The sequence below is a fragment of the Apteryx mantelli genome, chromosome 1 (genome assembly GCF_036417845.1).
Source record: "Apteryx mantelli isolate bAptMan1 chromosome 1, bAptMan1.hap1, whole genome shotgun sequence".
NCBI classification, from domain to species: Eukaryota; Metazoa; Chordata; class Aves; order Apterygiformes; family Apterygidae; genus Apteryx; species Apteryx mantelli.
In genome coordinates this window covers 86,077,987-86,102,933 of record NC_089978.1, presented here as the reverse complement: position 1 = coordinate 86,102,933, position 24,947 = coordinate 86,077,987, and the positions used below count along the sequence as shown (strand labels likewise).

At 41.6% G+C, this 24,947-nt stretch overlaps 1 protein-coding gene across 1 annotated transcript; it reads right to left on the bottom strand.

Moving 5' to 3' along the window:
- Positions 1-213: 213 nt before the first annotated feature.
- GRPR (gastrin releasing peptide receptor) lies at positions 214-23,617 on the bottom strand. The gene is made up of 4 exons (XM_067289736.1): positions 23,199-23,617; positions 4,588-4,939; positions 3,049-3,117; positions 214-606 (listed from the first exon to the last, which is right to left on the bottom strand). The coding sequence occupies exons 1-4, from the start codon at positions 23,615-23,617 to the stop codon at positions 214-216; spliced, it is 1,233 nt and encodes a 410-aa protein (XP_067145837.1).
- Between the last annotated feature and the right edge of the window lie 1,330 nt (positions 23,618-24,947).

The following is a 24,947-nucleotide window of genomic DNA, read 5'->3' as shown; positions in this document are numbered from 1 at the left end:
GTGGTCAGGTACTAAATGATCTGCTTCTCTGGACATCCCTCAGCCCAGGAGAAAAGTTGGACAATTCAAGCTCCTCTGAGATCTCTGAACACAACAGATTTCCTTCTGTGCATGTGTGTGTGTGCGCGTGTGTGTGTGCTACTCCCCAACCCCACAGAGCAAAACCAACTTGCCACACTAGGCATGCCCTGTGCTGGTTCCTGACTATGAACTTTAGACGTAGCCTTCATGACAGGCGTGGTTGCCATTGATGAGGCTGAAGGTAGCCAGGGAATGGTTGGTGCTCTTGAGGGAGGTCATTCGTGTGGTGCTCCTGGCCATGCTCTGAGAGCGGATGAGGAGGCGAGCTCTGCAGCAGAACAGTTGGTTGTTGAACTGTTTTCTAAAGCTCTTGCTGAGCAAGTAGAGAGCAAATGGGTTGACGCAAGAGTTAGTGAAGGCCAGGATCCGAGCGCAGAGACTAGCAATGAAATGCAGCACTGAGGTGTCCACCTCTGAGTAGTGGTAGGACCGGTATAAATAGATGATGTGAGTGGGAAGCCAGCAGAAGGCAAAGAGGCACACAAAGACCAGTACTGTCCTGGCCAGGCGCTTACGAGATTCAATCTGGAAGAACAAAGGGAAATGCAACAAAGGGAGGTTAGCAACTCGCTTTAATCAGTAGCTGACTCTTTTTCCCAGTGCTGTAGCTTAGAGGCTAATGTGTGGAAAGGCGGCACGATGACAACAGGGGAACTGGACTGCAGATGAACACAGAGTTAAGAACCTTCCTTGCCTCTCCTCACCCTTCCCCTAAAAACAGATGATTTTGCAAATTCATTAAATAATGAAATACAATCTTTCTTTTCCTGTTCAGAGATAAACTTCCAATGGCTCGTCATTTAGTAAAACCCTATCTCAGGTAACAAAAGTGCAGACGCCATCATTAACTATCTGCTGGGGTGGGAGCCTGGGTTACTTCACAGAGCCCAGAGGCAGGACTTTATGCCTTGGGGCCATGTAGTATATGTACACAAATGTGCTGCCAACTGCTCGTGGCCTGCAGAGACCAAGTGCAGCACCTGGAAGCCAAAGGAACTGGAGAAACCGAAAGAGAAAATTCTATATTTAGAGAAACAAGGCAGTTCAGAGGTGGACCCTTCAGCTGAAAGAGCTGGGGCCATGAGGAGTAGATGATGTAGGTGGCAAATAGATAGATGACCATCTCCCTAGCAAAATTTGAGCTACATTAGAAGAAGGTGTGTTTTTACAGTGTCAGCTAGCATGCAATATAACCTTCACACAGATAAGCCACCCTTTTTTTTTATTTAGATGTAAAGGTTTGGAGTCAACCCAAAGGTATTGCTCAACTGTAGCGAGCTGAGGTAAACCATACTTTCCCTTTTCTCCACCAGCATTGCACACTAAGGTAACAACACCACTGAAAAACACATCTTTCTTCCTAATGAAGACAAGAAACATGCTGGAGGTCACACAAAAGAAGAAGATGGACAGAGTCGTCCAGAAAAACCTCCTGAAATACACTGCACCCTGGGCGAGTTGCACAGCCAGAAGTTTGCAGGCACAGAAAGCATAACACCATTGCCTTTTCAGGGCTTTGTAATGTTCTTCTCTCTGGTAATTCCTGCACCTCTTACTAGACACTTCTGTTTAATTTGTTGCCACCTGCTCCCTGTATTTGAGTGTGATCTCAAGGGCCTGAAACTCCACATGGCCCTGAGGGACCCCTACTCTTGCTCCAGCATTCGGGCAGCCGTGGCGCCTAGTCAAGCTCTTGGGCTGCTCCCAGTTGTCACTCAGCGGGAGTTGCGGCCAAGGTGAAAATAAATCAAAGAAGGGTAGCGTGGATGGGAAAGGGTTATGCAGGATTTGATCAAAGTTCACCTGTTTCATTTTTCTGAGGAAAATTCACCTTGATTAAAAGACAGATGATGTTTCAAAAATGTGAAACTTCCACAAAATCTTTGTTATAGAATTTCCTCCTCCCTTTAATATACCACTGTTCACACAGCCACATGTATTGTTTTGCTGGTAATGTGCCACACTTGGGGCAGGCTTTGTGCTTTGTTGTGTGGCTCTGATAAGTCCCGCTGCCCATTTTTTATTATTCACCTGAAAAATTGCACATCCTCACCTCCCAAGCTGTAGAAGTAAATCAGAAATTGAGTAGCTCACATAAGCTGATCTTTGTTCAGGGCAGCAGCAAGCAGGAAGCAGGCAGGACAGACCTGCAAGCCCATTTTGACTTTATTTGGTGCCCCTTTAATGGCACCAACTGAAAATTAGCCATTGAGCTCAGAAAAGATTGACATGTACCAGATGATAATGTCTCCAGAGAGCGGGCTGAAAATTAAATCCTTTGAGAAAGGGCTCTCCATGGCTGAACCATATATTCTTTTTAAATGTATTCTTAATTTGATACAGGGTACTGAAGCCACATCTGCACTATAAAGAAAGGAAGCAACGCAATAAAGAAATCAATACCAGTTATCTCAGATGGAGACCTATAGCTCCCGAATGCACTGCAGGACTGGATGATGGACTGATGACGCTAGACTGCAGCCTGTCCTTTTGCTTTCTTTAGAGTTCTCTCCCCAAAACCAAAGGGGAAAAGGGCTGCTTTTACTACTCACTTTACTGTCTCTAATCAAAACAGTCATTGAATCAGCAGAAAAAATGGCCTGCAGGGGAAAAAGATTTATGCACATTCAGAAAGAAAGAAGGATAAGGATTTTACGGGTTGCACATCATTTAATGGGCAGAAAATGCAGTTTTCCACCCCTGCTGTTTCACCTTATCACCAGAAGGCCACATGAGAAGATTATGTTAGGGCAGCCTAAGGTGGAGATGTCAGCTTGGAGCAATTATATGGACATTCATTCAGTTGAAGAATGGCTTGTGACAGTTTAGTTTAAGTTGAAGCACTCCTCAGTTGAAAGGAAGGGCATATGTCAAGGTAAATAAGTTGTTTAGAAACAAGTTATCCTGCTGCTACTTTCTTTGTTAGACAAGCCCAAGGCTCAAATGCATTCGAATTTAAGCAGTGACCTGAGATACCCAGTTGCTCATGCAGAATTTGGATTTTCTCCTGGAGATGACTCTTTTTCTCTGTAGTTGCTTACAAAAGGAGTAGTCAAGAGCAAATAGCCTCCAGTGGAAAGTCTGGAGTTAGACTGGCTAAATACAGGTTAACTCCCCTCACTTGGTGCAGGACTCACACATTTTCAATCACACATTTTCAAACAGTGCATGAGAATCACTTGCAACACTCAGGTCCCAGCTGAGCCACCCCGACTGACAGCTCTGCTGCGGGACAGTCAGGGGAGTTTTGTGAGAAGTCCCATTCATGAGTGACAGAAGCAGAGGTAACACTGGTTGCAAGGGTGAAAAGGGCAGGTTAAAAGACTGCATTAGTACAGAGAAAAAGGCCTGCTTATATAAATCAAAGACTGTCTAAAGTAAAAACTGAAGCTACTAGCTATTGGACCAGAAGTAGATTGACAGAAATCTGCCTTATTAGAGGGCAAATAACAAGTGGATAGGCTATTCTTTCCAACACCATTTTTTGGAAACCACAGAAAAAGAGGCATTTGTAGAGGGAAAATTATGCCTGAGGGGTTTCAGAGAGAGAAGACAGACCTCTCCTTTTCTCCTGAGACTTTAGACTTGATTTCCACACTGCAAAGATCACACCATCCACAAGACACGTAATTGCAGCACACCTGTGGGCACCCCATACCGCTGCTGCTGTGAGGGCACAACACCAGGGCCCCAGAACGAAGCCCACACTGTCCCACTCTGTCCTCCTTCCCCGATGCCTCTGTACCCAGTTTCCACTCTCCTGCCCCTCTCCAGTTTGTACTAGTGTCTGAACACTGCACAGCAAGAGCAGGCAGTGGGAGCAGAGCTCCTGGGGGACGAGCTGGAGTGGTTGCAAGCATGGAGAGGCATGGCCACTCTCACGGGCAGCTTTGCACCCCACCATCCTCCATGACCAACTAGCGCATCCTGCACCAGGAGGGCTGGCACGCAAGGTGCCTCCTACACTTCCACCCCTTCACTGTACTATTACTTTAACCCTTCTGCTTTTTCATTCCTGAGAACTGAACAGCAGAGCCAGTGTTTTGCTCTGTGTGAAGAGGGACCACCCTGCAGAACAAGATTTTATCCAAGATCCTCTCTCTGATAAAGCAACTTTGAGGGTTTTTTTTTCATGTAATTCCTCAGCTTCAATCTCAAAGCACCATCCCTAGCTCTGCCTCTTTTCTTGTATCCTAGTCAATATCTACCCGGACTTTGGCATGACTTTCCTGCTGTGTTTGCCATGGTAACCACATTGCCAAAGTCTCTGAACTCAGAAACCTGAGAAGATTTTTTAACTGTTTAGTGTTGTGCCATGACAGGATTGTGTTTGGTCGTTTTGATTCTTTAAGCCCATTCAATCAATTAAAACTAGCACAACAGATGCATGCTGTCCTAATATAAATTTCTCTCTATGCAGTCCAAACTTCAGCACACTCTTAACTCCCCTTAACTTGTTAACTCTTAAGAAGGAATGTGGATTTTTGAGGGAAATAAAATCTGTACCTGTTTCCTCACATGTATATTTCCTTCCACGGGGATGTTGTAAGCGCTCTGGATCAAATTCTTAGCAATGAAATAATAATATATGGAAATGACAGACAGGGGGATGATATAAAAGATCAGAAATGATGCCATTGAATGAATTTTGGGATGCAGCCCATCAGAATGTGGGTAAGGAGCACAGCTGACGAAGGTTTTATTAGTGCCTTTCTCATGGAAAGGGTGCAAGTCAGAAAACACAGCTTCAGGAATGGCAAGCAACATGGAAACAATCCAGATTATAGCAGCTCTCACACAAATCTTCATCAGTGCATGGGATGCTTGAATTTCCATTGGTCTTACTATAGCTTTATACCTGAGAAAAGAAGAAAGAAATCATTTACCAACCTCAACACTGATCATTTAGAATATTTGGGCAATGTATTTGTGCTTGTCATTCACAGATCCCTTCCATTTATAAAAAGCATACAAAAATCATTTTCAGTCAAGACTGCTAATTCTTTTTTTTAATCTTGTTTTAAATTTCACTGGTTTTGGTGGATTTTTCATCTCAAAGCAGAGCCACCTGACATGAGTTCATTCAATTTCATATGTATTGATTCTGAATTCCTTCAGTTTGTAACTGATCTGACAAAGCACAGTGCTGCCTGACATTAATATGTATGTGTCCAAATAACATTAAGATAGGACATGTAATCATAGGGTTCTTTTGAAAAGCATATGACAGTTTACACCCCTTTGCAGAACACTGTTCAAGGAAACTAGAGGGGTTACTGAATTTGCAGACATTGCCACATATTTCTTTTAGAGCTGTGAGTACACAGCCTCCTGCAAGCCAAATCTTATGTTTTCTGAGGCTGCAAAGAGCATGTTGCCCATTTTAATTGCTGCTTGGTGGTGTAGTTGGCATTTGTCATTTGTCCATAACTAAATACACCCAGGCTAAGCAGTCAGAGCTGCTTGAAGAAAAGAACACAAGAACTTGCTTGAAGAAAAGTATTTCTTGCTATGCTAAATAGGTAGATGACATTTTTTTGATTTGCTATTTTGTCTTTCACAAGTTCAACCTTTCACAAAGTTGTGTTTTAGAATCCAAGAAAATGAAAGAAGCAAACTTATTTGAACCTGATGTGTGGAACGGGAAGACCAGAGAACAAAGGAGCCCTGGTCTGGCAGGAACGTACACTACAAATAAATTACAATTCATATATATATTTAAGGAAAACTCCAGAAGAAAAAAAAAATAGGAGGAAATAACTATGGCTTTCATAAATCATTCTTCAGGCTCATTACCATAACAATTACAGTTTTGCTATTTCCAGTGAATTGCTCTGTTGGATGCTTTTTCCAGGGTCTACCTCTTGAACTGGCCATGGCTCACTTGGCCCCTTGGACTCTGTCCAATCTACAGGGTTGCCAAGACCCTGGGCCCTCAGCTGCCCCAGCCCATTTTTGGCATGGCAGTGTACTGGCCTGACCCCCATATGGCTGCTCCGGAGTCTGTTTCTCAGCTCCTTCCAGGGTACCAGCTCTTTCACCAGCTGAATTGGGCCCTGAGACAGGAGCGGGGGTAGTGAGCACAGCACTCTGCCCAAGACATGACAGCACGCACCAGGACCCAACCGCCCAGCAGCCTGAATGTCAGCTCCAGGGACACGGCATACACATTTTACAGGTGCCCTATATACTGTAGTCTGCATTACCCTAAAGCTCATCATCTTATAAGTGAGTCTATCAATCAGTCATACACTTTTTTTTTTTTCAGAATTGCTTTGTTTACGGGATAAGCATGCATTTAACCTCGAGTTATAAACACTCTCTTCAGTGCACCTAGTCTCTCTCTGTGAATGTATATATATGTGCACATATGTATGTGTCTATTTTTATATACATATATGTATATTTATATAGATATATACATAAATATATACATATACACTTTAAACACTGTATATGGACATCTTTCCTTCTGCAGATGTTTCTCCATATGATCCCGTGGGTGTCTGGAGTGGATGATTTTCAGTCCTTTAATGGCCTGCAAACATCGTGCTCATTAGTCTTTTGTTTAACTGCTTATTTCCCAAGCTCTCCCCTTTACTGCAGCTACACAGCTATAGTAGCCAGACGCAGTATTTTTCATGCTTGCCTGGCACCGCTTTGATGTGCACTCTGAAGTTAGGGGTTAAGTGGTGTCATACTACAAAGCACAAGCTTCTAGTGCAACATCATCATCTCAGGTGAAGAAAATCACAGCATTTAAACACATATGGTGTTACAACTGTTATAGTAATAAAATGGAAGAGATAGGCAGATTAATAAAACAGTGCAGCTAAAATAGCTCACATTATAGTCTGGTTCACTGGTTATATATTATTGACAGAAACACTAGCTAACTGAACATCTTCAGTAAACCTTAAAGAGAATAAATACAAACAGAAACGAATTACATATCAAGATATCAATAAATTTAGTTAATTCCAAGCTATTTCTCTAGGTGCTTATTGTATGCTTATCACCACGGCATATTAGCATAATTATTTCAGTGATTTTCTTAAATATAATGTAGCCAGCTGAGAGAATATTTTCTAGTGCTAATTTTGAGTAATGTAAATGAATTGAAATATACAGAGAAAGAGAGATTCTGTTTTATTTTCATGAACATAAATAGATTAGGGAGAGTCAGAAAATGAATCCTTTTCAAGTTATTAGTACATTTTAATTAGAGATGGCATTTCCGAACAATATAATTTTGAAAGAACGTAATTACAAATGGCTAGGAATGCTGGCACTGATTATTAGGCATTTAGTTTATTTTATAAAGCCTGCTACAACAGATATAAAGAAGATCTATGGAAGGTTTTGGTTGCAAGGAGCTCAGTGTAGACCCAAATCATGAGGTCAAAAGTACAAAAAAATAAACCAGAAAAAAAGAAGCTAGAAAAATAGGTTTTGAAAATGTAGGTTCTCAGACATAGAAACATGGGTACATGTTTTCTTACAAGGCTGACAATTGAATCAAATTATTTTGCTGACTATTTGTATGACTTACTTTATGGTGAGCTAACTTACTCAGAGATCTTCAGTAATTTATTTTCATCTTAGTATTAATGCTTAATTGGTCATTATTGACCTAGCGGCAGTCTTTATTTCCAGCTGTGTTACTGCTATTTTAATGGGTCTCTCCATAGCTTATGTTTCAACAGCCCTATTTTCCCACATCATTCCCACATTTTTGGTTCTGGCTGCAGAAGTTTATTCTCTGTGGAGACACACTGGTGCGTGCACAGGCCATCTCCCAGCGCTGGGGCTATGGGGCCTCTGGGAGAGCTTCCTGTGGTCTGTGCTCAGAAAGTGAAAAAGCTGCATCTCTTGGTTGATTACTGAGCACAGCTCATATCCTTACTCCTCTACTTTTGCACACCACTTTCAAGAGGGGCCAATCCTGAATTTTATAATTTGGTTAAAATTTCTTAAGAACTGCAGCAAGCTGGACTGGTTTTGAGCAGCAGCTAGTCCTGTTTTTCCACATCTGTATTTTCAGCTCATGTGTCAAACGCGATTTCAAGCTTTCCACAGCTTTGTCCAGTGCCTCTTCTTTTTCAGTGAGTTAGTCTTTCCCTTTCCCTTATCAGATGCACATCAGTTGCATGCCCACTCCTTCTCAGAAAAAGAATAGCTCTGGCTCTGGGAGCCGTTCCTACTTTTCCTGCTAAATGGCTGGTCCTACGCATGCGAGAGCAAGCTCCCTCCGTCCTGCAGAGACACCTCTGCTCTCCCTAGGGCCATCGCTAGAGAGTTTTGCCATGCCTAGGCAAAGCTGTGAGGTTCTCCCCCAAATTGCTGAGCACAGTTTTTCCTGCTCTGCACAATCAAATCAGTTATGATCAGCATCACAGCAACGAACTCCATCTTGGACACTTCTGATTTCCATGGTAGGCCACCCCTGTGAGACATGAGCAATGTCTAAGCCATGCCATTTACATCTCCAGCAAATAGGTTTTAACTTTTAGCATCACTTAGTGCTACAGCACTTCATTCTGTCTCCTGTGAAAAATACAGGTGGAAGGTAAGAAGCTCAGGTGTAAATGGCCACCCAAAGGCTGACTGAATTTGGATGAATTGAATCCAGTTCCCATATCTGCATTAGATCATGGGGGTGGAATGCATCTCCCCTACTAAAACTATCTGAGAGCAGAGCATCTACCTAGGCTTCTGCTATAGTCAGTGGAGAGAGAGGCAATTCCAGGGGTAATTCCTCCAGTCCTGAAACAGATATCTGAGAGAGGTGGGATGGTAAATCCTTTGGAGTTGCATCTCTTTCCACTTTCTGTAGAGGGATTCTGGGCAATGAGAGGACTAGCTTCATAGGCAATTTCAGATGGCTAAATTTAGGAGTGAGTCTGAGGTACTTAACTTTTCCATACTTAGCTTCCAGCATTTGAATAATCCAATCCACTTTGAAGGAGACTTTGATGAATATGTCCACATACCTCAGTGGAGTTATGGACCTACGTGGCCGGCAGAGTGAGCACTTATGCAAGGTTCTTACAACAGTTATTTTCCACCCATGCAATAATATGAGATCTAAGAGTATGTGTCACATTGCACTCTCAGCTTGTCTGTGATGAACCCAGTCATAGCTTTGGGTTTATCACCTCTGCTTCCTCTCCCATTCCATCTCTCTCTCTCTAATTGTTGTATGATACTGCTGTGTTTCAGCTGAACTCCTTCCCCAACCTGTTCTTAAAGAAATTCTTAAAAAAGATTAAAAATCAAAGGTATGATTCATGCACCACAATAAAGGCTAAAGCTTAAAAAGAAAAATGTGCCTTCTGAATACTCAGTTGAATAAAAATGATAGAGTTAAGAACTTGTGTCAACTCCAATCTTTCTCCAGTTTTCAAAAGGCCCAGATGAAAATGACTGGGTTGCTGATTTGGCTGGAAATGCGAATGAGATGTTGACCTTTCCTATCGCTCAGTCTTTGGACTTCTCTGTTCCCATTGCACTTGCTAGGCTGCAACCTGCCTTGCACGCAGCAGCTATGAATGATTTCCTGGCCAGGACAGATGCTGGTGTTCTCTGTGTCTCAGGGTCTCATTCTCTGCCATTACAAACAAATTGCACATGGGGCTTTAAAAAAAAAAAAAAAAAAAGAATCAGCCCATCATTTTAAATCCACCTTAAGTGCAATAATCACAGGATAACCTCAAAAGCATCGGCTGGGAGTTTTGGCCAAGGGTGATCATCTCTTTGTAAGGCTCTGGCAGATCAAAGCGGTTTCCCAAGGTGCCTTTAGGATTCACCCTGCAGGGAAATTCACACCTTCACCTTCCATAGCACCTCTGATGTGGTCCCTGTTCTCCAGAGTTGGTCTCCAAGCCTCGGAGGAGGAAACTGATCATGGAGCTGCTTCAGCCCTGTGGCTCAAGCTGCAAAAAGGATTTGTGGGAAGGCTGGCACAGCGTGGTGCAACATGATTCCTCCACCTTTGGAGACAGAGCTGGCAGGGGTCAGTGCTACCTGGGCATCCTAATTAAACCTCACCCAGTGCAGTGTCTTTGACACAAGAATTCAGTAGCATACGGTGCACAGTCATTTGTCAACCTAATCCCAGCAACCAGAATTCAATTTCTGACTGAATTTGTTATAACCACTAGAGTTAAAAAAAGCATGGCAGAAGTGATTGGTAGGAGCCCAAAGAGTGTTTGCTTCTCCACTGAATCCTGGCAAAATCCTGCATTTGTCTCTTAGGATCTCTATTGTGCTCATTGGATAATTGTTTCTCATAACTGAAACCACTGAAATGACTATATATTGCTAAGATGTGACACACACAAGGTTTTACGTGGTAAGTATTTTTCCCACTGAGGTTAATATGTCAGGGAAACTGTGGAAAGCTGTGTCATTATCCTTGTGTTAATTATAATGTTACTAACGATAACATCACCAAATGTACTCTCAAACTTTGACTATGCAAACATTGGTTAATACCATACACTTAGTCCCAAAGCCACAACTTTAAATATAAACACAGAAGTATTTTTGTCACAAGAAAAACAGTTGCAGATATATTCTCCAAAGGCACAGATCAAAATAAGACCCCAAATGGATGTCAAAATTCCCTAGATGCAGCTTCTCTGCTCATGCAAAGTATTTTAGCCATTCTTGTGCTCCACAACTGAGCTAAGAAAAAATGCATACCAGCTGAAATATAAATGGACTTTGCCCTCAAAAGCACAGAGGTACGAGGGGTTGCTTTTGCTCTTACACTGGAGAAGAAAGTACCTTATCCCTAAAGTGGCAGCAGGGCCAGTGTGTCCATCATGGTTTTCTTTTCCTGTCACCTTCATCCACTTAATTACTGCCAACTACATCAGTCATAAAAAATCAAATTAAAACAACTAAAGCTCCAGAGGAAAATCAGATCTTTTTCCTTGGATTTTAAATTAATTGAGCTCCATATGTCTCACTTTCTGTTTTTTGCTTCTTTAAGGAGATAAGGCTGTGTTGCGTGGGAAAGCTGGTGCTGTAGGCAGCCTAGCTTGCTTTTCTGCTTTTTGACTGCTTTGTACTGATGCCCTTCCCCCTTCCCTTATGTCAGTAATTAAAGCTAATAAATATTCCCTATACAACAGCCCTCATTATGTGTCTGATAGGTATGGGTGACGAATAACAAGATGGGCTTTTTAAGCTGGGAGATATCACCTGTTTTTACAAGTGGCAGGTCAGTAGACCCTAATTTCAGCCAAAATCACTAGTGTCTTTTTTAATAATAGTAGTTTCTCTGTGACCATGAACTGAGGGATATATGGTACAACATATCAAGGCGAAACTGCAATTTCTGCCACTGGTAATGGTAAATGTCCCTCCCTTATGGCAACAGGAAACATCTGCAAAAGCGGGTGTTCACACAGGCAGCTCACCAGGGATGTTGCTGGTGACCCAATAGCACAGCAAAGCTTTTATAGCAGCATTTACATACATCCCTCTCATTTGTTAAATGCACCTTCAGAAGAGGCACTGAGGTGCTCTCATAACTCCTTCTCCCTCATTTTTTGCTGCAGTAGGACTGGAGCAAGAGAAAATGACTGAAATAGGTTTTCTCACAGAGCACTACTCTTTTTTCTCACAGTCCTTTCAAAGATACTTGTCTTCCCCCAGCTGAACCTCTTCCCTCCACCTCCCTTCCAAGGCAAATGGGAAGTCGTGCTGCATACAGCAAGACCCTGTGGCTTTGCAAACACACTGGCGAGAAATATCTGAAGAGAAAAAAATTCTCTCCATCCTTCCTACAGGGATAAGGGATTCTGCCACTCCAGAATGGATTTGCAGGAGTACTTTAGAGTTGACACATGTTTCATCTAAATAATATCATCCATTACTATGTCCTACAGAGCGTTTACATAAGAACATCCTGGCGCCCGCTCCTGAATTTGTAAAATGTCTGAAAGAACAAGTGCCTTAAAAACTGTTCAAACAAAATTTCTAAAAGCTTGCCTGTCCTTGCTTCACTACCAGCCCCATTGCTCAGACTGCAGCAGGCTGGCAGACAGATTTGTCATCTTTCAGACTTACTCTATGGTTTCTGTTTTTCTCTGAAGTTAGAAAGCCACTTTCAAGCTTCTGAATCTGTTTTAACTGAGCTCTATTTTGAGATATTAGGCTAATGTGAACCTGAAATTTAAATAAAAAGTAGGGATTAGTTGGGGTGGACTGAAGTCTTAGAAAAATAGCTGTGTAAATTACTGTGAAGTAAAAATGCTGCATTTTTCCCAGCTCTAGAAAATGAGCTCCTGAAATTGCAAGTGCTTACTATTGTAATGATGAAAGAACAGCCTTTTAGTCAATGTGTTCCCACATTTCTGTTCCCACCTGAAACCAAAAGAGGAAAAAAACACGAACACTTTACAGTTCATCTGATCCTCAGAGTCATCTGTTCCCATCTGTAAGCTTAGTGTGTGCACCCTGATCTGGTCTTGGCCTATGAACGTAGTGAATGAAAATCTTCTCATTAAAAATTTGTAATTATGTTCCACTAGTATCACATTATTGTTTTGCCTACATAGTCTGAAGGACCGGCTCAATTATCATGCAAAAAGCCTCAAGCAACAAAGGAAAACTTGATGCTCTATGAAGACTGCATAAATGAAACATGGAGTCTTGTTGAGTGTAAAGTCCCATTCTGAAAGCAATGAAAAAGTCGTACTAAGTATCTGAGGAAATTTATGAGAAATACAATGCCCCAAACTTTCTTTATTGTTTCCACCATGAACACTATGAATATTTATAGTTTTGAAGACAAATAATTCAATAAATCCACAAAATTGCTAGACTGTCTAACCCATCAACACACTCCTACAATCTATTTTGGGTCTATCTGCTTTCAGCATACTTAGTTAAGATTATGATTATTATGCATGATTCTTGGGTGAACATCTGTTATTAAAATCTTTACTTTAGTAAATTGCACATGTGCACAAAGACATCTCTAATGGGCTAGTCTTACATACATTGCCAGGTACTCTCTCTTCCTATTAATTAACATTTCAGTGGGGAAAAAAAAAGATGCAGTGATGGAAGTGGCATAGTTCTTACTTTTGAAGCCTGAGTTCAAATTTCAATTCATATTCCTGCGTACTGCTACACCATCCTGGAATCTGGATTAAAAGGAATTTCAGTCTAGGAATGATTCAGGTCAAAGAGTGAGAGTAGAGACAGAGTGTTTTAGACAACATTAAATTTCTTTGGTATATTTGGGAAGGATTGCTTAAATAGTAACCACTTACTAGTAACTGTGCTATTCCTAATCACTACTGTCCAGAGCATAAACCATTTCACGAATTAACTATAGATATGGAAAACAATGGACGGGAAGGTTACTACCGGAAATAGTGGGAGTTCTGTGGGCGACGCTTTCCTTATTAGAAAGCACCCCTTGTACCTAGGCTAACTATTCTCAGTGGGTGATCTTCAGTGAAGTCTTTGAATGAAGCCCTGATCCCAAGTCAATGATTTCAGTGGGGACAGCCTAGCAGTTTGATGCAGGTTTTACAATTGGACTTGAGACTTGTCATCTGAGGGAGGGATGGTACCCATTATTTTTAAAACACCCTCTGACTTCAAAACCAGCGAGTTCCCACAGACAGCCAATACCCCAGCTTGACATGTTTCTCAGCACCAGCTGTCAGTATAACTGACTGGGAAAGTAAATGCAAAGTGGGCAATACTAATGACACATAAGTTGAGTAGTAGCCTCCCCACATTGCCCTGAAAAAACTGTGCCAGGCAAAAAGCTACTCTGACTGAGAGAAAATGTGGAGTTGTGATAAAACCTCAAAGCCATAATTAAAAAAATCGATATACAACAGATGGGAAAAAAAGCAAACGTAAATGACAGCAAATATCAGAGTTTAAAAATGTAGGTGTCTGATAAGGGAAACTGAAGGAGCCAACAAAATATCAAAGGTCACTGTATGACAGACAAATGTGCATTTTTAAATTTATCAGGAACAAAAAAATCAGTAAGTCAGCCATACATGTAAATGGTGAAAGTATAAACAATGATGGAGAGAAGGTGGAAAGCAATCGCTAGTTATTGGTCTTTAAGAATAAATGCAGAGGAGGTATCCAAACCATGTGTGCAGTGCTGTAGATGTAGTAGCAAGCTTGACAGCTGTATTAAGGAAGATATGAGCCAACATCTGCTAACACAAAACATTTTCACATCAGCAGGCCTGAATAATTTACACCTAGGAGTATTAAAGGAACCAGATAGGGAACAACTATAACCATAGATGTTCGTTTTTCACAAATTTTGAAAAATTGGAGAAATTCCCAAAAACTTGAGAACTGGCTCCAAGTTGTGAAGTTTAGAAAGGTGAAAGGTGTGAACAAGGAAACTGCAAGTATTTGGATTGCCTGAGGTCAGTTGTTGATGGAATAATGGAGCTGTAACTACTACTAAGAAATTATAATTAACATCAGTTTCTATTGTTTAATGCATGAGAGATTTTGCCAAAACAAATTGCTTCCTTTCTTTCTTTACGGGATTATCAGTCATGTGAAAAGGATGTGGGCCACATTGGCATGTAAGGGAGGTGCAGCACATGTGGTCATGTTGGTATGGGTGACCTTGCACATGGATATGCACATGCATGTGCCCAGGCACATGCGGTTTCCCCTCCCCCATCCACGCTCACACGATCCATGACCCTCTCCCATGGGACAGGGATGAAAACAGCAGTGCTGAGGCTGTGGCCAGGCTGGGGAGAGCAGTACCAAGCAGGGACCCCAAGCCCCATGGCCTCACCAGCAGGTTCCGCGACAGGTCTCCGAACATGCTCGTACGAAGGTGCCAGTGCATGGAGCCATCCCTAGCCTGGCTCCTGGGAACGCACTCTGGCTGCAGTGCTACTTGCTGCGTTTATCAGCTCTCTCCAGCAGGCTGTAAAACTTTTGCTGGGAAAGTTTGCAGATGACATTATGGCTGACCAGACTGCAAGAAATATTAGAGAATCATTGGGATAAATGACCATAGTCTAACAGAAGTCATATCAAGTGCAAAATAGTACATCTAGGACTCAAGTGGACATGGTATGCCAACAGATTGGCAGTCTTTCAAGGAAAGAGGTCAGCAAGAGAAGACTTTAGAGAACCTCTCCGCTGCACCTGAGAAAATGAAATATCTCATGCCATTCTTATGGTGTCAGGTCTTTAGTGTAATCAGTTCCTGAGCTAGCTAGTTTAAAAGTCTGGTATGTTTAACTGATGCTTAAGTCCTTTCTGTAACTTCATAAAGACAACAGTCATAAGATACTGTCACCTCCATATAAACTTTCAGCTCCATTTTGGGGCAAAAGTCAAATGCAATCCTTGGATGTTATTATGTTATTAGTCAGATTATTATTAGCAATGTGGCAGTAATGTTGTCTCTGGTGCTGACAGCACTGTAGGACCATGCTGAATGTTCTGTTTGTGCCATTGTCTGCTTTCAAGAAGGACATCAAATATTGGGAAGAGTTTAAAGCAAGCTGCCAAAAGGAGACAAGAGCAGGGAAAACAATTTTAAGTCAGTTTAGCTGAACGGTGGCTTTCAAGGATAATCACCATGTAAAGATATTTTCACAGAGAGAAAAGCAGAAGTAAGGGATGTTTCCATCCTACTGAGAAAGGTGTAGGCAGATAAAATGGTTAGAGGTCAGAAAAATTTAGATTTGAAACATGACATCATTTCTAAGCGGTGAGGATAACAGGTTGCTTGGGGACACTTCTGGGGGACAGGTTGGTATCTGCATCTTTAGTCAGAGTACTTAGGAAGTGGTCTGGTGTCATTGAAATGATCTGTTTTAATCCAGATACTAAGAAATATTCATCAGCCACTGTGCATGCAGGCAGGGTGTGAGAAGAGTTATTGAACTGGATGGCCAGAGCAGCCGGTGTTGGCATGGCATCCTTGTCTCTGGCTCTCCCAGGTCATTTGACAGGCTATGACTAAATCCCATGTTTCAGGGCTGTTTGAAAGTGTCAAAAAATAGTTTTTCGTCTTGGAGTGTCACGGTACTGTTTTTTCTCCTGCCTTCCCATGGAGCTGCAGAGACTGGCTGTAGCAGGAGAGCAGGTGAGGACAAGAGGAACAGAGCTCTGAGGATACATCTCTCTTAGATGCTCTGCAACTTCCTGCACTCAGGTTAAACTGATTATGAGACTGGGATCAGGAAGGTAGTTTCTTACAAGGGACTTCAGATTTCTGCCTTCCTCTACAGCACATGTTCTGGCTTACTGTTAGGATGTCTTTCAGTGCCTTTCTACTGCAAGGGGCCCAGGAGTCACCCTCAGTTTCTGCCCCAGGGCACAGTTTGCTCTTCCGGACGTTGAAATTCACTGCTCTGCCTAAGATTGTAGACAGCAGAAGGTGTGCATGGGGGAAGTGAGCAGCCTGCTATGGACAGGAGGTCAGACAGGATCTCATGGCTCCTGGTATCTTAAATGGTATGATGGGAGTTGAGAACACTGACGGAGAACTGGTGAGAAACCACCCAAGGGGATCCCACAGGGTTAGTGTTAGTGTCACTTTCCAAAATAAAAAGAAAACAGGTTATTGCAGAACCTGTTTGTGAGCAAAGCAACTGTTGGATGTGTCACTGCTTATACTGCAAACTATACAGCCCAGGCTGCCCACTTCTGCTTTTTTTCACTGAACTCCCTTCTGCTCTTTTGTGGCCAGGATGTTGCCCACATCTGAACACCAGGTACTAATGCCTGAGCTGATGTGACCACCATGGGCTCGTCACCCGGCAGCAATGATGACCTCCCAGCCTGCTGCATTCAATCTGACACACAGACTGCAAATTCTCCACAGCCAGTTCCTCTCCCAGTTAACAGTGTGTACAGCACCTCGTACCATGAGACCATGACAACTGATTGGGGTTTTTAGGTTTTACTGAAATGTAAACAATAAGTAACCCAACTTTTCTTCCCTTTGATTGCTTAAATATTGACAGTCTCCAGAACATTAGCACTGACTCTGCCCTCAGATCTGCGCACCGGTCCCAGTCGTACAAATGGAAGCTGTAATGTTCCTGGTAATAGAATCACATCTATCGTGTTTTAGCCATCTGCTCTGGCTAATCAAGATATTCAGAAAGTTTGTGCTGTTTGCTCTGTTTCTCTTGATGCAGATGGATGCAGGGGCTGAGGAAATGTAGGCTAAAAACAAGGGTGTTAAGAGTGTTTATATTGTGTTGACACAGTGGCCAGCAACACAGGATCTAAGAATCTGTCCATCAGCTGGAAGAGATGCATGTGTCCGTCTGCACATGCACCATGCACTCACCACAGGAAGAGCAGCTGCAGGGAAGCAAAAAAAGCAGATAAGATCCCGTTCCCCTCTCCAGGAGAGGCTGCCCAGTGCTTCTGTGGGAGCGAAAGCTTTGCATGGGGATTCGAAGCCCCTCAGATTTTCTTATTTGATTTGGAAGAACTGATGTTCTGGCTTAGATTGTGTCCGTGAATGCAAAATGTAAATGCAGAGGTATCAGTCTGTCAATTCGGATAGGCTAAATTAGGGGTTGTCTTGGTATTTCAGAGTGTCTGTCTCCTGTTCAAAACCTTCCTGATGCTGCACAGTAAATTATAGCACAAGAAGTCAATTGCCCCAAAATAGTGCCTCAGTGACCTTTAAGGGATTTCATGAATGCTGTGGCTAGACTGCCTGGAATAAATTAATAACCACTATGCACCTGTCATTTCACAACTGATGGTGTTAAAAAAAGAGTGTCTTTCAGTAAATCAAGAATCAACACTATGGAAATCCAGTCTGGCTTTCCATAGCTTTATTTTAGGGTGACACACTTCCCTTAATTCTCTTGTGGAGACATACTACAGCAATTGCAGAATAATACAAATGAGGAATGAACTGACATGTAGGTATTACTCCTTCTTTGGTATTGTACGTGTTATTAATAGCAGGGGCTGAAGACACCCAGAGCACAGAAGAGATGAGCCCAACAAACAAAGATTTTTGCATATTTAAAAGTATCTTTCTAGAAGCTCTGGATCTCCTTCTTTCCCTTCACCACCGTCTTTTGGAGGAAAGGGTTGTTTGGATTTTTGTCTTAAATAAATAAACTGTCATATGAGTTTTATAGGAACATCGGAAGGTTGTGTCTGTGATCTCTCCAAGGGACACAGCACTGCCAGAAGCACCGCTGCATCCCTGCATCCAAGCACTGAGGTTAACATTTCCAAAAACAATCTCAATTTCTATCTTCTTCATTTCAGCTCAGAGCTGCCACCCTACCGCAGTTCCCGCTTTTGAGAGCTGGTCTTGCAGCAACCTAACCCTGTGTTCATAATTTGTCCCTGTGTGTCTATACAGAATCGCTGAGGTTGGAATCATGATACTCCATTCTGCGACTGGCTGGCTGGCTGGCTGGCAGATCCATGTGGCAGACATTCCTGTAGTTTGCCAACACTAAAATCTTGATAAGCTGAAGGGCTTAAAATAAAGATCCATTTGCAAACTCCAATTATACTTTGCATTTACTCTGCCATGTGCTTGTAAAAACAACATTACTTCAGGAAGGTTTCATTGCATGAGCATGGGGTCATTTGGGTTTTTACTATCTCAGAAAAACAGCGGGGAAGTATGATCAGTGCTTGACAGCTTGGGTAATTCAAATGCAAATGTATAAACTCTGTCAGTCATGGAAGAAATAGTCAATTAAATAAAGACATTTTCCATGACAAGGGCAATTAAATGGGCTGATTTTCCTCTTACCTCACCAAGACATTTTTTAATTCCTTATTACTTGCTGAGCCAGTCTTGGCTTTTCTGCCACCTGGGCTAGCAGCCCAGGTGCATTCACTCTCACAGCACACCTCTCCACCCCTTACACCTACAAGGAGGGCAGGCAGGTAGGCAAGCACACTCAAATGCCCAGCTTGTGGGGTTGTGCTGAGCACTAGCTGAAGAAACCTTCTGTCTTGACAGAGCGGAACAACAGTGCAGACAGATGTCCTTCCTTTGCCAAATTCATTTAGAGTCTTTCTAAAACACACAAACACACATACCTGTGCACTGACTGCTTGTTCCCTTGCTCTTGTATACTCAGCCGTGGCACCTTATCATTCACGGAGGGTGGCTGTAAGCACACCACAGGCCTTAACCCTGTCCTGGTTGTTCTGCAAATTTGCAACACTGACAGGAAAACAGCTCCCACTGACAGCTCTCACTGCTCCTGCAAATGTAGCTAGACAGATGCAAGTACCATGTAGTCAACAGAGCAGTCCCACAGAACATACATTTGTAATATTGTTAACTCTTCTTTGCCCTTTCTCCCACACTCTATTGAATAATTTCATTTTAACCTGATATAGGCTCATTGTTGTGCACAGAGCTGGCCTAAACAGCCTGAGATCCTTTGGGCTATGCCCTACCTAACCATACCTGTGCAGGTGTGCATGTGTGCATGAATATGCACATAGAGCACCTCACAGACTGGGGGACTCCTACAGCAGGAGGAATGGAAATCAGCGGTTTATCCTGCTTTTTGGCAAAACACAGTCTTTGAGAAAAGTTTGCAAGTGAGCAGTCGGTTGTTTATATGACTGGTAGGTGTTGGCAGGACAAACCTCTGAGAAGCTTTAGGAGCTCTGTGGTGAAGGCTGACACTTTCCTAAGAGTTCGCAGTCACCAGGAGATAATAGACTCAATTTTTTTAAGCCAGCTTAAAACATGAGAAAGTGAAAATGGAAAGAGTAAAAGGGTGCCTCAGAAAGGTACCTTTGCTTATATGATGCGGGCTGTGCAACGTATACTAAAACTGGGACTAGTCATTAGAAGGTGATCTGAAACAACGGAGATGATTTGTAGCATTGCCATAACATGTAGCCTATTTGTCTTACTGCTCCCTCATGCACTTATCTGCTCATCACCCACCACCTTTCATCTTGTGTTTGGATGGGAATCTATCTGGTAAGAACTCTGTTGTATCACACTCCAGTGCTTTCCTTCACATGGTTGATCTCTCATCCCAAAGATGCCAGGTCTTTCTAGGCACCACTATGATATCTTTAGTAATGCTAATAGTTTTTCTCACTTTCTTTTGTTAATGGAAGCTGACTGGAATTGAGGTTATTTCTTTGCAGAATTATGAATTATGGACACAAGGCCTGTGGTCCCTTTCCATGGAGACAATGCCATGAAGTGCAGTTCAGACCACATGGGATAAGAGGTTATTCTCTCCAGGGTCCATTGTTTCAATTTTTGAGAACAGGTTAATTCAAATGCCTCATGGGAGCATGTCAGGTAGGGCTGACATCACTCAACTTTAGCCATCTCAAATACACGCATCTAATTTATGTTAAACAGCAATGCTACCTCTATACCCAAGGAGAGAAATAGGGACCCTGACACAGTGATTTCTCCCAGCTCCTCAGGAGGAGTTTCTCTCTATGGGCCAGAAGGCATCTTGCTGACTAGCTTGGAGTAGCTCTCACTTCAGACTGCAAAAGCCAGGTGAGATAAGATGTTCCTGAGTGGTGTCACCCGCCAGGCTCCTGGCTCCTCACCTTACCCTGGCCATGCTGCAAAACACACTGGCTTTGGCAAGCATTTCCAGAGGGCTCTGGGGTGATGGAGGGATGGCTGGGAAGCTCCTTCAGAGAGTGCTGCTTCCCATCCTTGGCACAGCAGCATATTTGAACTCAGAAATGAAATAATCTTGGGTGCAAGTGTAGTATCTCTCCATGCGGTAGGTGGCACAGCTTGTCCCCAACAGAGTACTGGGCTGTAGGTCCTGTTTGCAGACTCAGGAAGGCATCACAGCACTATTATATTCAAGTCATGTTTGGGAAGCTTTCTCTGTACATTTTAAGTTTATTTTCTTAATGTTTCTGACATGATTTTTACTGGGTCCTAGAGTTCAGGATGACATTTTTGAGAAAATGAAGTTAGACTAATAGGCTGTGAACTGACAAAATGTAGGCCATATATTTTTGCAACAAAACCATCCCACAACTGCTGATAATATACCAAAATAGAAAACTCGGTAAACATAACAGATAAGGCCCATTTGTAGTTCAGTGCACAGCATTTAAGCTTAATAGATCTAAAGATGGTAGAAGCTGCATTATTGTCTCCTTCTATAGTAGGCAACAGATACATTAGAATAGGGCAAAATGGTCCCTTAAAAATGGGAACATTAACTCTTCCCCCCACATGCATGCCTGCCTCTCTTATGGCCAAGTCACATTTCAACGTGTTGCAACATTTCACTGCCAGTGCAGCATGATGGTTAACAGGGTTCAGATAAAGCTGAAGTTGAGAATTTCAAGTCATCAGAAAGCAAGTTTGCTACAGCTGCAGTTTTCTGTTCTGTTCACTCACTTCAGACAATAACTGCTATTGATGTGCTGCTCAGTAAAAGCATTTGCAGTGTTTACTTTATGTAGCACGTGATCAGATAGCAACAAATCTTTTCAATATAATCTTCTTCTTTATGATGCATTTTTCTTTTCCTGACATTTTTAAAGCAACTTACATTACAGCTTTGGAAAGACCAATTTCCTAGAGAAATATTTATTATTTTCCTGACATTTTTTTCAGAATGGGCAGTGTTCCACCTGTCACATGAAACTCAAGAGTAAAAGTGTAGGTGATCCTTTACTAGAAAATTTGTATAGTTTTCCTACTTTCCCATCCCTTTTACAGTAAATTGCTTGAAGATTGCTATCTGCACATAGGCATGTTTGTCATCTGCTATTGGGGCAGAGAGTGCTTTTTTTATATGTATACTTAAACAGAAGAGTTGAACCAATGTGGCTACAAAACATAGTGATCGTTCTCCCTGACTCTAAAGCACTATGGAGTGACCTGCTTTCACTGAAGCCACATCCCATTTATTGCAATACATGTATGAACTCCCTTTAAAACTGAATGGAAAGAGTTTTAAAATGTTTTAAATGTTTTAAAATGGTAGGTTGGGAGGAGACAAACAGAGTGGCATGCAAGGGGCTACCTAAAATGACCTATTTCCACTTCCTTGTGACCAAGAAATACAATCCCTGTGTGTTTTTGAGCAGGACAAAACTGAAGGAGTTTTTCTCTTCAAAAATCTTGGCACTTCTGTGAGATTTCATAACTTTAACATGTTGACATATTATTCCTTAATCTCTTCCTGAAGCACCAAAATTACGAACAAGGTATCTTGGCCTCTTTGATGTGGATAGATGTTTCTATAAAAGCGAACAGTACAATAAACACCTAAAATCTTTTCAGGAAGGTAGGCTGCATCCTTTAAAGTAACATTTAAATTCAAATGTCTTTTGACATTGAAATCTGAATGCTCTGAGGTTGATTTCAAAATCCTCACAGAAATCTAAAATAGTGCTCGAGTATTAGAAGTACATTGTCTGTAAAAGTCAATCCTTTTTTATATATTCTAAAATAGCATAGCTTTTGCATGTGATTTTTACCAAATATTATTGGAAGACAAAGTTGCCAAACCAACAGCACAGATCAGTTTTGATTGGATAAGAGGCAAATCATTTGATCAGGGAAAATATCCTGACTAATGTGGATTGAGATGCCTGACTTCAGGCACTCTCATTTGAATATTTTGAACATATTTCATAAACTGTTGCCTTACATGTAATTAGCCTCAAGAAAGCAAGACACTATAAAGAATTGTTTCTAACTGCACTTTAAATTGCTCCTCCAGTGCCTGTACACTTCATGAAATAGCAATTATCTTCCTGGCAAATTTGAAAATGCTATCTTTTAACAGAGCACCCTTTTTTAAGGACTCTTTTCTCTCTCTGGGCTTTAACTTGGTCTGTTTCTGTTTTTCTTTTAATTAAATTAGACTATTAGCTAAACCGTACAAGCATTTAGTTTAGCCTAGAAAAAGTATCCTGCGTTCAGTCTACCTCTTTGAGTTTTGTGTTCATAACCACCAGAAATAAACTAACATTGCTCTTTTTCCTCATTAGGTTAAAAATGCCACTTACAAACATTTTAGCTGTTACCTGAAAATATGCATTCATAATTGTGCATTTTATGGATCTGTACATATCCAGACTTCTTTGCAAGACTACAGCAGAAAGCTTACCTGTCAGCTGAGAGAGCAGTGAGAGTAAAGACTGACACCCCTACGGAAGTAAGTTGTATGAAGGGGATAAGTTTACATCCAATTCTCCCGAACAGCCATTCATCAGCAAGATACCTGCTGGCATCCACAGGCACACAAGTCACTAAAAGCAGCAGGTCTCCTAAAGCCAAACTGGAGATGAACAAATTAGGGACATTTCTCATGGATTTCACAGTACAGAAGATCTTAATCAAAGTGATATTGCCGATAAGGCCTATCAAAATGATGATCCCATAAATGGTGGGGATGGCATACAGGAACGCTGGGTAGAACCAGTCATCACTCAGGATGGAGAGATTTGCACTCTGGTTGACAGAGATGTTGTAGAGAACGAAGTTATCCATTTCCAGGTCTAGCAGGAAGCAGTCTCCAGATGCCATTGTCCCACTTTGTTCTTCTCTGAAGATAATTTTCTTTGACAATCCTCGTATAAAATCTCTTGCTTTAATCTGCTGCTGCTTGGCTGCTTTAAACAGTCTGAAGTTTAAAAGTCATACCACTTTGTGATGCATCTTGAAAATAAAACAAAAAGCAACAACACACTGTTCAGCAGTAGTGTTTCCATAAGTTTAAGAGAGAACATCTTTTAGCATAGCTTGAATCCTGAAACTTGCCTTTTTTTCACTGACTTGTCTTGCTGCTAGGTATTCCTCAGTTCTAAAAGGCCATCTATCAAATTCAAAGACCAACACGTGTGAGGCATTTTCAAAAGCAAAGCTAGTTAAATTCCCAGCTTCAGTTCTGCCGAGAAAAACTGAGTCTGAAATAAGAGCATTACAAAAAGCAAGAACTTTTGATAGTTGCTGTCATTCATGCTGCAGTTCCAATCTCTTCTGGGTTTTAGCACATGCATTTGCCAGCTGGATTTAAAGTGAGGAAAAAGAACAGCTCCTTTGACAACTCGGATCCTATAGGCAGGATCTTCTGGACGTCAATTCTTCCCCTGCTTCACATGATGAGAGCAAGCTTGCTTAAATGATTACAGTAATTCTATGGAAGTTGCAGGCTAGTGCCGGAGAATGCCAGCCACCTACTGGACAATTTAATCACTGCCTGGATATATATATATATATAAACATCGTTGTTAACTCTTTAGATGAAAAAATTTACTCATCTATATGTTGTGAGATGAGGTTCACAGTCTTGCCAAAAAAAAAAAAAAAAAGCTTTGAAAGCTTTGTTTATTTCATGCTGCAAATAACACCATTACAGAAGCAATCACACCTTCTTAAATGAGAGCGCACATATTTTGTTTGCACTTCAGTATTCAATTGCTTCAACGAAAGAGAATAATGACATGAAGCCAAATTCATCCTCCAAGGCAAATGAACTGAATAAGGCCAATTAAGATAAAATCAACAATATAATTAAGGCAGTTAAATGAGTATTGGCCCTATGCAACAGCAGATAACCAGGGAAGCCTGAATTCTGCACATTTTTTTGTTAATGTTGTTTTAATTTGGAGGCAACAAAAATAAGGAATAAAGTTTACTGTTCAAAGTGGTCATTTCTATTTATGAGGTACCTGTCATATGGCATCTATAGGTAATGCACATTTAGAAGAAACAAAGAAAAAAAATACCTAGTTTATAAGGGAATCTGAAAATGCTCTTTCTTATAGCTTAATTAAAATATAACCATGACTGATGTCTTACTGCTTTATAACAGATGATAGACTATTTATGATTACGTACAAGGACTTTCTGGGCT